The 15,646-nt window shown below is 38.4% G+C and overlaps 1 protein-coding gene across 1 annotated transcript in view; it reads right to left on the bottom strand.

Moving 5' to 3' along the window:
* Positions 1–15,646, bottom strand: part of LOC104212507 (THO complex subunit 2) — a 73,412-nt gene that overhangs the window by 24,877 nt on the left and 32,889 nt on the right. Inside the window, exons 14-18 of the mRNA XM_009761795.2 lie at positions 9,378–9,582; positions 9,039–9,281; positions 8,889–8,969; positions 8,685–8,804; positions 8,528–8,587 (exon numbers count right to left, since the gene is read on the bottom strand). Of these exons, the coding sequence (XP_009760097.1) occupies positions 8,528–8,587; positions 8,685–8,804; positions 8,889–8,969; positions 9,039–9,281; positions 9,378–9,582 (709 nt within the window). The remainder of the gene's footprint in view (positions 1–8,527; positions 8,588–8,684; positions 8,805–8,888; positions 8,970–9,038; positions 9,282–9,377; positions 9,583–15,646) is intronic.

The raw sequence follows: 15,646 nt of genomic DNA, 5'->3' as shown, positions 1-15,646 counted from the left end.
GATGATTTGGAAGGTCCACCTCCAACAGTAGAAATGGCAGCAGATGAAAATCAACGATTTCAAGAATTTTTAGCTCGACATAGAAGAATTAAGGACAAAGATGCTCATTTTGCACTTCGTAATGCATTAATAGATCATTTATGGGAGAATACTAGAGGTTGAAGTTGAATATTTATCTAGTATTTCGAATGAATTTTATCGTTATGTAATATGTATTTAATTAATCTTGTATCGCAATGATTTCACTTTTATTTGAATTATTAGTTAATCTATAATAATTGCTTACAAATTATATTATTTAAAATTTTATGGAATTGTTTTAATGGAAATTACAAATTAATGAAAATAAAAGATGGAATTTGTTTAATGAAAATTTAAAAAAAAATTAAAATGAAAGATAATAATATAATATAGAAGAGAGAGAAGAATATTAAAAATTTTGGAGGGAAAATGGGGGAATGGTTGGAGTAAGTTGTCCCCAAAATGGGGATGGAGTAAGTTGTCCTCAAAATGGGGAAATCCCCATTTTGGGGACAAAAAATGAGGTAAAGGTTGGAGATGCCCTAAGAGTATACTAATGAAATAGCATTGGAGATATAATATGGAGAATCTTAGATTGTGGAGAGGAGTGATATATGGCATGAGAAGCAACTGGTGCACAGCACAAAGCAGATCATCCCATGCTATAGGCCTCTGGAAGCATATATCTAGGTTGTGGGAAGAGTTCCAACTTAACTCAAGGCTCAAGTTAGGGAGTGGAATACTCATCAAGTTTTGGAAAGATAAGTGGCTAAGAACAATGGCACTAAAAGATGAATATCCTAACTAGTATCAACTGGCAAGCAATCAAGAGTCTTCTGTAGGACAGTGTTGGCAGAATGGCTCTTGAGATCCGCAATTCAGAAGAAATATTCAGGATTGGTAGATGAATACCTAATGGAGTTGTTAGCTAACCTAGCAGGGATAACTGTCAACCCTCAGTTGAAAGATAAATCGAAATAAGGGGATTCTAACGACGGGGCATTTATTGCTAAGAAAGCATATGCACATCTCTGCTCCAAGAATGATTGATAGACCACTGGCCATGAAAATTAATCTGGAGAAGAAAATTGCCTACAAAAGTGATTTGCTTTAGCTGATGCCTAACTCAAGACAACCTCAGCAGAAGGAGTATACAAACAGTGAATAGGTGCTACATGTGTGATTTGAATTCTGAAAGCGTTAAGACTTCTTTTTGCATTGTATAGTAGCATATGATATTTGGAACAAGTTTTTCTCTATTTTTAGACTAGCCTGCGTCAAGCCTAATAGCATCAAGGAAGCATATGAAAGCCGGCGTTCACGGAGAGTAGGTAATCCATCAAACGAATTTGGGTAATGCCACCTGCTGCTATTTTTGGTGCATCTGGAATGAACGGAATCATAGATGTTTTTATGGGATCTCAACATGCACCCAAAGCAAAATGCTTGCACTGAACTTGTTTAGCTGGCTTAATCAGGCCCATGTAACTAGCTATGTTCAATTTTTGGATTGGGTCAGCTCCATACTGATGGACTAGTTTTTTGAATATGCGCAGGCACAATATCTTTCTTGTAATCATTTGCTTTCATCTTCTGCATGCTTTTTAATGAATTCACTTACTTCGTCCGAAAAGTAGGGGTCCACTGATGTTGTACATCTTACCACTTTCTTGGAGCTCCAAATAAATAAATTTACTTTCAAAAAAGGAACAAATTTGGAGGTGAAGATGTCCCCAGTGCATAAAATCAAGAAAAGCACTAGTTTATAACAGAATCTTTTTTTTTTCACCACTATAGCTTACCGATGTTTCTTGGTAATTTACATTAGAGTTAAGAGTCTAAAGCAACTACCGGCAAAAATGTTACAGCATATTAGTAGCCACTTGGTTATAAAGATATAACAGAGAAGATAGAAGAGAGTCGCCAAGATGTTGTAGAAAATGGATATCTGTCTGCAAGAAAGAAAGGTTCAATTTTTACTTATGACTTTGTAAGCATACGGTAAAAGGTGGCAGAATGGACAGTATTGGGAGCACAACTAAGTAGAGGAATCATTGTTTTATGAGACAAATGAAGAATAGAACTGCAAGGAGAAATTAATGGGATTGCCATTTGGTACTTAACAAATGAAAAGGGATGCGACTAGTAGAGAATCTTTTAGTGGAAATAAACACTGATTTCAACTGGATGTTAACAGAAATTTATGGTCCTCTAGTAGAGGAAGGAAATGAAAGAATTACAGGATAAATTAGCTGCCATGAGAGGCCTTTGGAATACCATGAGTAATTGGTGGAGATTTAACATGGTAGGATATATTGGAGAAGTGGTAAGAGCATCCACATCAATGGAGAGATTTTTCAAAAGTCGCTCAGGAGCTACCAATGATAGATTACCCAGTACATGGAAGAAGATGCAGTCTGAAAGCACCAGCATTTTCTCTGCAAACAAGAATTAACAGATTTATGGTCTCAATCTAATGCAATGACTGTTGGTCTGTTAAAGCTAGTGTTACCAAGAATTCTTCAAACCACCTGCCAATCGTGTTAGAATGTGGTGACTTTTTCTTGACTGATGTCAAATCTTACTTCAAATTTGTAAATACATGGCTAGAACGTTGTGGAGTCATTGAAGAATTGGTGGACATCCTATTGGGTCCAATGCAGACCAGTTGTAGCGCTAGCAAAGTAATTGAAGATGATGGAAAATGATATCAAAAAACGAAACTGCAAACTTTATGCAAGAAGAATGGAAACCAGTGATAACGATACATATTGAAGAAATGGACCATCATGACTCGGAAGGAAGTACTCTGCAAGACTGCAAATGAGTTATTAATCAGAGATACATAGCACAAAGAGCTGGACGAAATCGCAAAGGAACAAAAAATTTGCTGGAGGTAGAGCCGACAAAATGGGCCATGTGGCTGTACATTTTATCAGCTCAACCCATCATTTGAAGCGGCTTTAACCCAGCCTTACGCAGGCCATGGGCTAACCAATAGGCTACTCTCGCAAGGACACAATTGTTACCAATCAAAAGTTGATGTCTGCTCTCCTAAACGATGGAATTCTCCTGAAGGCTGATTAAAAGGACATATCTATAGTTGAATAGTAAATACAGTCGTGTATGTCATGTATGACCGTGAAACCCATGGCAATTGCTCATTATTCTGAATTATTTCAAGCAAGGTTCCCTCATCCATATCATGGTGCCTCTATTTTTCTCCTATTTGGGATGAAATGCCACAGTTTCAAATAGGCTAGAAAAATGCCAGCCAACCCGACCCAAATAGAGTGCTGGGTTCAGCCAAGCCATTTTGACATCTCTACATCAAGGCATAAGACAAGATGTTTGTGAATACAACAAAATGTTTTTGCTTTTGCAAAAACAGAAAAATATCATAGAGGCAAAAGTCAAGATGTTTTTTGAATACAACAAGGCGAAACCAAAACCAAGTTGTTTCAGGTTATGTCCAATGCACATAGAAGCTATAAGAACTAAGCTGATAGCTGGAGGGAATCTGATTTAAGGCACTGAAGATATCAAGAGCCACATCTTTAAGCTTTAATGAAAATCTGTTCAAAGAGGAAGAAAAATGGAGACCAAGCTGCTCTGCCAGTAAATTTTTACCACTTTAACAGCGGAAGGGTTGCAAATACCATTAAAAGAGGAGGGATTGGATATAGTGGCTAAAGTTATTTTCCAGGAGACTAAGCTCCTGGACCAGATGGGTCAGCATAGCATTATTTCAATAGGGTTCGCATATCTTGCAAGAGATATAATTAAGAGCATTTTTACACTAAGGGTACCTTCAAGAAAATTTGAATGCAACACTCATTTTCAACATCAAGTTTCAATGCAGCATTAATCCCCCTACCTCCGAAGAAGAGAGAAATTGGAAATTAGAATTTCGACCAATCAGTCATTCGAGAAGTATACATAAGATCATAGATGAAGTCCTATCTGAAAGGGCAAAGATCTTGAAAAGCTAATCTCCAGTTTGATCTTGAGGAAGGTCGATTAGGAGAAAGAGGAGAAAGCCTATGATCATGTGTATGTGCCGTCTTGCTGAAGATCATTGAAAGAACTAGGATTAAGGGAAAGGCTGATTCAATGGAACAAGACATGTACCCCAATACCAATCAATGGATCACAATAGGGTCTTCTCCCCATAAAGAAGTGAGGTAAGAGAGCTGCTATAAAATTATACGTAATAATCAATGGATCACCATAGGGATTCTTCTCCCAATAAAGGAGATTGAGGCAAGAGACCCAATTTCACTTTTCTTATCCCTGTTGGTGATGGAGACCTTTAGTTTGATGATAGCAAAAGTAACATAATGTATATGGTTAAAAGACTTCATAATTGAAGACAGAAGAGATATATTAAAGTGGTGCACGTAAATGATTGGGAGATAGGCCGATCTGCTGATTTTCTTCTAGCTATAGAACCTTTGTTCCCCAGGACAGGTTGATTTGGAAATCTTACAGTAGTGGACATTCACAGTGAAATCTTGCTATGCTTCTTGAATTTTGCTGGTTTCAAGGTAGTTTTTGACCTTGGAGACAAATTCAGAAAACAAATTCTCCCCCACACGGTGATGTGTTTCACAGGTTGGTCAATCCTTGTGAAGCTGACAAGATTACATGTTACATTTAAAAGGGATAATACTTCCATTTCAGACAGTTTATGGCTTATACATAATTTCAAATAAAAGTAGCTTGTTCTCGGTTAACGCGGACCATATTATACAGGATTTGGCTGAGATTTTATGGTGCAATCACAAGAAGTTCCCTAAAGTATATCTGGCTTTACCCTTGGGTGCCAAACAGGACACTGGAATATGACAATATCATTGAGAAGTGCGAAAGGTAACAGGGACCAAGGAAGAAGCCATATTTGTCATATAGGGGTAGATTAAACTCTGGGAACAGTGTACTCGATGGTACTCCTGCCTATTTCTATTTGATGTCCTTAATCCCTATTCCACCAAATATGGAGAAATAGCTCAATAAATTAATAAATGTTTTTCTCAGTGCACGCAACACCAAGAAGAAGAAAATACACTTGCTAATACGGAGCACAGTTGTGAAAGATAAAAAGGAAGGAGGAATGGGTGAAGAACTTAAAGCTTCACAATGAAAGCTTGCTTCTTATTGAAGGGGCATTGGAGATATTATGAAAGAGAAACTCAGTGTAGAAACGGCATAACTATATAGTATGGGAAGAAAAATCACGATGGCACTAACCAATGACCGCCCCACACGGAGTAGCAGTATGGAATTCAACTAGAAACCTTTGGGATGAGGTCTTAGGCATACTAAGGTTGAGGTTGGCAATGGAAGAAAGATAAGACTGAGGTGGACAAACAATTGAATGGTACTTCTTGAGTCCCACATTGATGGGTGACAAGATCATCAAAAGGGAGGCACTCAAACTTGACTATACAATTGGTAGGAAAGATTATAGACTTGAACATACTCCTTCTTCCTCTATGGATAGGGTGACGTGACACGGAACGGATCAATTAGAAAGGAGAAAAAATTGACCACATGTCCCCATCTCAATAACCTTTCCCCTCTCGGCCTTGCAAGCAACCGTCGAAATCTATTGTGTTGTGGAAACAAGAATCGCTGACATGTCAACATAAAAAACAAAGAACGCGCAAGTAGAGCTAGGACAATTACGGTAGGAGGTCTACCCAATGCTAGATTCATAAGCGCACAATAAATCGATAAGAACATCATGAGCTGCCCCGTAATAAATCCACTTGTTACCGATACCTTGTTCTAAGTTCTTTCTTTCATAATCAGAGCTCCTATTTTATGCCGTCAGGTGGAGAACTCGAACGAAGAATTCTCTTTCTTCATCCTCAATCGAATCACGGTTCGTGACCCAAGATTCTATTTTATTATCAACCCATCTCTTAAGGAAAGGTGACATGCATAGATAGAGACTGAAGTAAGGGTTGATCGAAAACCAAGTGGATTATGCGCCTCTTTATATGATCTTGAGCAATCGTTACCTCATGGGTTAGCTTTTAGAATTGAGTTCAACCCAAGGTTTATTTCTTAAAAGTGCTAATTCGAAAGAATTGTTTCTAAGCAGTTTAGATTTATTGAGAAAGAATTCAAGAATTCAGATAGCAGATCTGACAACGGCACTTACCGTTCAACAGGAAATTTAATGATTGGGATGTAGGAAATGTTAATTCTTTGCCTCAGGAAAAGGAGTCAACGAGTGCTTGAAAATCTAATTAAATAATTTGAACTGACAGCAGAGATCGCAAATTCACCGTTAAACCCTATTATCGGGTTCTTCGGAAGCAGGAAAAAGGTGAAGACACCCAATTGAAATTGATTTGGAAGACCAAAGAAGCACCAGAGTAGGTTACTTTGTGTGGATTATGCATGGAACATGCTTGACTCGAGACAACTTATAAAGATGTTACATACTTGGTAGTACAAGCCTTTTTTAGGTGATGATTCCATAGAACCAATTAATAATTTGATGTTGAACTGCAAACATTCATGGCAGATATTGGTATATTTTTAAAATATAGTTGGTCTCCAGGGGTTGATGCTAGGAAGACTTCAAGCAGGCTCTCGAGATATTTATGCTTTCATGTAAGAGGAACATTATGAATGAAACAGAGAATGTAATGTGGCTTGTTAGACAATTAAGACTTCTTAAGCATATAAAAGGAGCCAAGTCTTTCTGAAAGCTTTTACTACCTCTTTAACACGGTCATTTACTCCCTCCATTTCAATTTAGATGATGTAATTTAACTTGGCACAAAGTTTAAGAAGAAAAAGAAGATTTTTGAAACATGTGGTCTTAAAAGCTTAAGGGACAAAAGCTTTGTGGGGCCATGACATTTGTAGAGTTATAAAAACTTCTCGTTAAGGATAAAGTGGGTAAAATGAAAAGTTAAAATTAAAATGTTATTAAATATAGAAATGTGTCATTCTTTTTGGAACGAGCTAATAAAGAAAGTGTGTCATCTAAATTGAAACGGAGGGATCAATAAATTACTCATCCAAAAGACAAAAAGAAAAAAGGAAGATAAGGAAAACAAAGGCCACCAGCGATACACATTACTATCCTAAAATTATGATCTTGCTGAAGTAGGCTGAGTTCAGCAAGTATCCAGAAGTCTCACTTCATGACTAGGACTGTCAATTCACAAGTGCCTTTACAGGTTTTCATTCTGGAGGTTTTCTGTTGCGTTGCTTGTCTGTTACTCCAAGAGTTAAAAGAAGAGTCTTTTGAAACTTGTGGTCAAAAACAAACCATAGGCTTCAGCAAAATAGAACTTTTGTGTAGCTATAAATCATCTCGTTAAGGGCAAAATGGAAAGTTTGAAGTGAAATTATTTCTAAATATAGAAATGTCTCATTCTTTTTAGGACAGATTAAAATAAAATCCATCATATAAATTGGAATGGCGGGAGTAACAGATTCCGACTGAGTTTTTCTATCTTTATTTCAGCCTTCAGCAACACACCGCCAAATAGGACATTCTTAATCTGTGCTATTTTAAAGAGTGCGAATACTAAGATGGATGTGCGGTCACACTAGATTAGATAAGATTAAAAATGACCAATTCGTCGGAAGGTGCAAGTAGCACACATTGAGGATAAAATGAGAGAAGGTCGCTCGAGATGGTTTGGTCATGTCCTACGTCACCTACAGATGCACCAGTCGGTAGGTGTAAAATACGAGGTAGACCTAAAACCACATGGATGGAAGTTGTCTCAAAAGACTTACAAACCCTTGTAATCAATGCAGACTTGACTAAAAATAGGATTCAATGAAAGAGAAAACCCCATATAGGTGATACCTACTAGTTGGAATAGGTCTTAGACTTGGTAGAGAACTTCTATTATTTTTATTATTATAACTATTATTTATATATATTTATCTTTTTTACTTGCACTTTTATTTTAGTAATTATCATGATCTGGGTTGACCTAAATGAAAGGAATGAAGATTCATATCGCCAACCCCAACTTATTGGGACTGAGGCGTAGTTGTTGTTATTGTTGTTTGCTATTTTGGGGTTATGATATCCTTGTGGTGGTGCATATCCAAATCAGAAAATAAGGCTTGGTTTCAAGAAAGTAGCTGATATTTGGGGGAAAAGCTGGGCCAAGAACAAGAAAAAGAATTGAGGAATTATCTTGGCCGATCTTCAACTACTAACAAGGCCCACTAGATACGCATCAGTATAAACATCATTGTCAATACCAGTACTCCTCATCAAACTAGGAATTCACAAAAATCAATGCCTTTAAACCATATGAAAGATTAACAAGAATCTCAAAACTGCTGACACAAACCAACCCATTTACATACTGCTTAGCATTACATTTAAGATTTTCTAACAGGTCGAAGACATGCCGCCAAGCACACATGAGAGAAATTCATAAAGAAAAGTAGAAGCAGAAATGTGAGAAGAAACAATGCCCGGACCCGAGTCAGATACTTAAAAGTGTCTACTAACCTGAGTCAGATACTTAAAAGCGTCTACAACAGGTGTAATCATATCCCTGTAAGCCTCAATCTGTACAGATGAATTGCAAGTTACATCTTACACGTCACAACCAAAAATCTTGCAGGACTTGAAAAATATAGGCTGATAGGCTCCAATTAAATGATACCTGGTGAACGATTGTTCGCAATACTGTCATTGGATTAGCATGAGCAAGTTTGGCAACCATTCGACCGAGCTGCTTTAGATTTTCTTTTGCAAGGCGCTTCAGGATCCTCCTAGTGTCCAACTGTCACACAAAGTGATATTGCAATTAACACATCGACATGACAACAAAAACAAAAGGCTTTATTTCTAGACAGCAGAATAACACCTTTGCTGTTTGCCTTGCCGCCAAAAGCATTGGAAATTGCTCATCATCTTTCTCCCATTCACCATATAAACGATAGCGTGCCTGATCAAGTACTTTTCTATCAGACCAAATAGCAGTGAGGGCTGTAATATGAAGGTTACTTAAACCAACCTCATATGGAAGGAGACTCATTAGTTCCCAGATCTCCAGTCCAACTGCAGGATTTGCTGGTATCAACTGTAAGGAAGGAAGCAAGCATCCTCCTAATGCTTCTTCAATTCTTGACCTAGCATCTTTCAGGTGTATACGAGGAGTTTGATCTCCAATTGTAACAGTTTGGGAGATAAAACCTGACACACCGCTAGCGACAAGCTGATGTGCACAAATGTAATAACCTCTTAACACTCTGCATACCTGATTATCACGAATAAGAAAAGCCAACGTTAGGAAATGTATCAAACACTTGTATTAGAGTCCTGGTAAATACACAAAATTTCAGGGGCGCCAAACCTTCTGTAGCAACAATGTATCTCGATAAAGATGAGGTCCAACAGAAGAAAGCATCTCAAAAAGCTCTTTTGGAAGATTGATAAAAGATCTACTGCTGGATGAAGTTGCCACTTCCATAGAGTCAGTGACGACTCCAGGAAGTAAACCCAAAAGTTGCATCTTATGAACAAGGTCATACGGTTCAGATATTGATCTTTCAATGAGCCTGATCACATGAATGAAAAATGGAAGTATCAGCCAGCCAGATGAGTACGATGGCCAAGGCAAAGATAAAGAAACAATAGGAATATACAAATCCATATATTAATGATTCTTACACAATTTTGATTTGTGCACTTTTTGCGAAAGAAAGATATGTTAGTAATTAGGTAAGTGAACTAGTGAAGAGTGTAAGAGAATGGAACTAGGAGGAGAAAGCTCAGGTTGACTATTCTCTCAGCTAACTGGATTTAGAGAGTGGAGTGTACAAGTCTAGAAAAGGAAGGATATCATAGGTTACGTAATCACAACGAATTATATCCATTTGTTCCTAATTTATACACAATGTTACAATATTCCCAGCACTCACCTTTCAAGCTAGTGCATAGAAGTCGCAAGTACAAAACTTGCTAAATATATAAATTTGTTATGGGACCAGCGAGGTAATCGGTGAATATATCTACAAGTTGATATTTCACTTCATGAACTTTTTGGAGTATCTTTTCTGATATCAATTTCTATATGTTTGGTCCTCCCATGAAACACTGGTCTAGTTCAATAATGAAGCCAACCTACTTATCACATACGAGCTCCATTTGACTAATCTCTCCAAATTAAAACTCTTTCAAGACCTGCTTGATCCAAAATCCAAATGATCAGATTGACACTATCACGTCCTGACATTTTGTTTTTCAACTCGATCTTGCAACTACTTCTTTGGTACAGCAATGGTGTCCAAGCCAGCTTGCATGTATCTTGACTATGCCACCGAGAACACGCTACCTCCCACCAATACAAGTATCATGTAACTCTTACCACTAAAGCTTAATCTTTCGAGATGACAGAGACGCTCCCCTGCACATTGTGCAGTTGTCATGCCATCGGTCCTCATAATGTTTTCAATTCCTTGGAGATTTCTACAACGAATAGGAATCTCCGCATCCAATAACTACCACAAGGAGAATCCCGAAATTGACTAATGACACTTAATGAGAAAGCAATATCAGGTCGGATCACAGAGAGGCTCTGCCGCCTAATGTGCACTTGTCATGCCATCGATCCTCATAGTGTTTTCATTTCCTTGGAGATATCTACATTGAATAGGAATCACAACATCCAATAACTATCGCAAGGAGAATCCCGAAATTGACTAATGACACTTACTGAGAAAGCAATATCAGGTCGGAGCACAGTAAAATAATTTAACTAGCCCAACTAATCTCTTACATCTTCCAGGATAACTGAAAGGCTTCCCATGAACTAAAAAAGGCTAACACTCAAACCCATGTGTATCAGTAGGCCTGCAATATGCCATTCACGTCTTCTTAGGAATATCGAGGACATACTTCCTTTTTGAAATGACAATATGAATCTAGATTGAGCAACCTCCATACCTAAAAAGTACCTCAATAGACCAAACTTCTTGCTTTACAAATGCTAAAAAAGATTATGCTTCAAGCTTATGATTCTCTCCTTATCATTACTATACCTTTAACATAAACCATTATATATATATCCACATAGGATGATGATAGCACATAGAATAATTAGTTTCCCTCAAAGTCATACCAAATTCCTAAATAAATGTGCTGAATTTACAAAATCATGCTCGTGGGGACTATCTCAGGCCATTAATTGATCATAGTAACCAGCAACACCATATATTTTAACCCCTCCGAGCAACAAATCGCGCATTTACTCTGTACATACTTCAACTTCTAAATCCCTTCAAAAAGTATATTTTATTATCCAACTAGTGAAGATGTAAATGACGAACATTAGTCATAGAGAGGAAAAACCGACGAAAGTAATCTTAGCCGCTAGAGAAATGCATCAGTATCAAGTCCAAAAATTTATATATAATCCTTAGCAATCAAGCTTGCCTTTAGTCGATCAATTTGCCCATCTGAGCCAAAATGTATACCCACTAAACAATCATTAGTATATTGTTTTCAAGGTAGAGAAACACGCCTCAAAATATAAATAGTGTGTAACGCAAAAGTCTCCTCGATCATAGTATGTTGCCAAAGATCTTCATCTATAAGCTTTGGAAAAACAAGATGATAGAGATAATACAAAGGAATAATAAGATGGTGACACGCAATAATAACTCAGACAAGTATAATTAGGAATAGGGTTACAAGTAGAGCAAATACATTCCTGAATAGCAACACGAGAACTCTTTTGGGGAAACAAGTCCACAACAGGCAAAGAACCTTGGCTCCAAGTGAGAATCATCTGGATTAAACGATAAGCGCGGACATTAATGTTACGTCAAGAGTGGTGGAGCTATAGGAGGTGAAACTATGGAAGAAGTCAAGGGAAAGATAATAGTAGAATCCCCAAAAGCTGAAAATGATAAAATCGCATAAATGTTTAGGCATTCGGAAAAAGGGGTGCGAGGTTGAATCTCAAAGAAAGTAATATCGGGAGACATAAGGTACTGTCAAAGGTTAAGCGAGCAGCACAAATATCCCTTCTACACCTTCCCACAACCTAGAAATACACGTTTCATAGCTAATTTGTCTTTTGTCGTAGCTTTATCCACGCACAACACTCTACCGCCTTGTTCATTCCCCCTCCCCCCCCCCAAAAATAATTAGGTCTTCAACCCGCTAAACATCATAAAGTCTATCATCGCCCTTATTACTCCTTTTTCCCCCCTCATATATACATCCCTATTAACCTTTACAGACTCTGCAGGTCCTCCTTGAATTTGCTATTGGCAACCCTATGAAAGAATTTAGTGTCTGTATCACCTTCCTCTAACCACAATGCCTTCAACTTTTGTCTCCAACTAGTTTCTTGGGCTAATGCCAAAAAAGCTAGTTACTCTTCAAACGCTCTTTCCTCTCTCTCACTTTCCTCCAACTCCCTCCCCTCTTCTGCCCTTTCTATGTCCCCAAACCCAACTCATCTTCCACTTTTACCCTTCCAAGCACTTCTTTGTTCCACACCTTTATGTCTTTTTTTAGCAGCTTCAACTTCTTTGCAAGTATGTAAAACATGCTTCTATACATGTTGTAGCTACTCCACCAACTAGTCACTTTTCACCAAAGTCTGTCGCTCGCAACCACCTATTCTCAAATTTGAAAGTAGATCTGGTGCTTCTTCCTCTTCTTCCATCCAACATAATAGGTGAATCATCTGATGTCAGCCTCGGGAGGGGAATCAGTAACACAATAAAAGCCAACTACTCCCATGTGGCACATTAAAAATCAATAAAGTCTCAAACTTGAAGTTGAGTCCTCAGATCTGGTCCAAGTGAAATTAGCACGTGTCAATGGGAGATTAATAAGTAAATTACTAATAAACTCAGAGAACCCATCCATTGCCCGAGACATCACCTTACCGCCTACCATCTCCTCTGGAATCTAATGGTATATTAAAATCCCCACCACCCAAACACCCATGGGATATTCCATTTCCCCAAAACCGTCATCATCTCTTCCAAGAAGGCACCTTTGACCCCTCCCCTATAGAACCATAAACACCCCCAAAACTCCATTCTATCCCATTCTCGAGTTTTCTAAATCATGCAACTAACATAAGCTCCATCTCCTCCATACTCTCCAACTTTCTTTCATCCCAAAGTAGTAGGATTCCTCTCGCCCCGAGCCAATATATAATCATATTACACCCACCTTCCCACACATTTCTCACAATACTAGATTCTCACAATACTACTTGCCACTAACTCTATATTAGTTTCCTATAAACAAATTAGATCAACCCTCCACTCTTTACAAATTAGGTCGACCCTCCACTCTCTTATCCTTGTCGGGATGATGGCCCTTTTTGCTTGGGTCATTCATCATTTCCCCGAAATCTAATGGTGTAAAAAATTTCTCCCTAACACCCATGGGATATTCCACTCTCCCAAAACCGCTGCCGTTTCTGGCACCTTAGACCCTTCCCCCATAGAGGACCATAAACACCCTCAAAACTGGATCTATCTCATTCCCGGTGTTCAAATCATGCAGCTAACATGAACTCCCTTTCTTGTACCTCTATAAAAATACTGCTTCCTTTCATCCCAAAGTAATAGGATTCCTCTAGTGTTTTTCCAAGCCAATATACTGTCATATTTCACCCACTTTCCCACAATACTATCCGCAATTGACTCCATTTTAGTTTCCTACAGACAAATTAAGTCGACCCTCCACTCTCTCATCCATGTGTTGATGGTGACCCTTCTGTTTGGGTCATTCATCCCCCTCATATTCCAACCAATGATCTTAATATCCATCAATAATTTCTTGCCCCCCCCCAATTCCCCTTGCCCACATTACTTCACATTCCTATCTCCCTATCTCTTCTTTCGTACACCAGTATTTTGCCCTCCCCGTCTTTGTTACAACCACCCCTAAATTCCCCGCTCCCCTCCCGCTTCATCGAACTGATCAAGAACTGAAACAATCATCTTGGGATGATTGATTGTCTATTTCTGTCGCCAACGAGATTACCTAAGAAGTACCGAAGACATCAACATCTACAATAATTGAAGATCTGACCTTACTCAAGCCATTACAAACCTTGCCCGTCATATCCTAACATTTTTTAGCCCCTCCTTCATTCTTTTATGGCTTAGTTCACCAGAGCTTATGTCAGATCCCACAGCTATGACGGACAAAGAAACATTTGGTTCAACAATTATTTCTCGCAAATTGGCTCCCCCTATATCTCCTTGTTGGGATCTCCACTTGATTCTTAGTTTTCTAAACCATTAACCGACTGCCAAATCTGAGAAGCATTGTTTACGATGCTGGCAGGCTCGCCGGATATGTTGTGGTGACAAAGCCCTCATATTTATCATGTTTGTACTCGATTCCAAGCCTAACGGGCCATTTCAACCAGTACCCATTTTTGTCCATCCATTCCGCAGTCAATAGCACCATATTTTCGACTTACAAAGTTGTCGAAAATGTTGTAACAAGTTCTCAGCCCCTTTTACCCTTTCTCATTTCTTATTTCATTAGAAATCTAATCGTATTTCTCTTAGAAATGGATTACGAGCCACCAAGGGGTGTTTTCATCGTCTCTAGAATAATTTCTTAGGCACTAAATTGATTTGTCCAGCCACTCCCGCTATCTAAAGTCCGAGAGGGTCTCATATGATTTGATTTGGTCTAGCAAGCAAGTTCACCCGTTTTGAACCAGTTCAGATTTCTTCTCTATACAATTTCATTTATTCAAAGGTATTTTGGTCTTTTCATCCTAATAAAATTATTTCATTGACTATTCCTTTCAAATTTGAATTCCCCTTCTTCATTGCAACTATTCGTTATTGGCTATGGAGTCGTACTTTCTGGCCAAACCATCTCTTTTCTCGCCTTCCTTGCTTCAGTCTTACTTTCCCCCTCCCAACCCCTTCTTCCCCTCATTTCACCCCTTCCCCAATCCTCCCTCGACGCCTCTAACACCTCCCGGCAAGATTCAGGATAATGCCAAACTCTAAAACTTACATCTCCGTCCTCTAAAACCATGGACACAAGAATATTTTTACCTTTCCTCACATATACCTTAATTGTTGAAGTGATACTTATACTACACGACAAATCCACAAATCCACAAATCCTCCAAAAATGTCTACAACCTTTCTAAGCAAATCAATGCACCAGAAATGTATTAGGATGCCGGCGATATTAATCACAACAATCCCATCCCTAACACTTCCCTCTACACAACCTGACCTATCTAGCACCTTTCCAAACTCAAGAAATCATTGTGCATCCAACTTTGACCCTTCTTTGAACACTCGTAGATTCCATCTCAAATTTAACATGAAAAGGGAAAGTGATATCCCAAAGTTGCACCAGCTTCAACCTTTGTCCACACTTCAAGCCTCAGCAACCCAAGCAAAAATCATCTCTAATGAGCCCACCCATCTTGCAAACTTACCCACCAGGCATGTCATCATAAAATCTCTCCTCTATGTGTATTCATGCAACATTCTAAACTAGGGATCCTTTCCAACTTCGAACTTCCAGAAGCTTCCCTCTGTGTCAAGCTTTGGCCAGTCCAAAGTATTTTTGTATGACTAAAGTTTGAATTTATCTGCTTCTGGAGAA

Source organism: Nicotiana sylvestris, chromosome 10, assembly GCF_000393655.2.
Source record: "Nicotiana sylvestris chromosome 10, ASM39365v2, whole genome shotgun sequence".
NCBI classification, from domain to species: Eukaryota; Viridiplantae; Streptophyta; class Magnoliopsida; order Solanales; family Solanaceae; genus Nicotiana; species Nicotiana sylvestris.
This window is presented reverse-complemented; position numbering and strand designations above follow the sequence as displayed.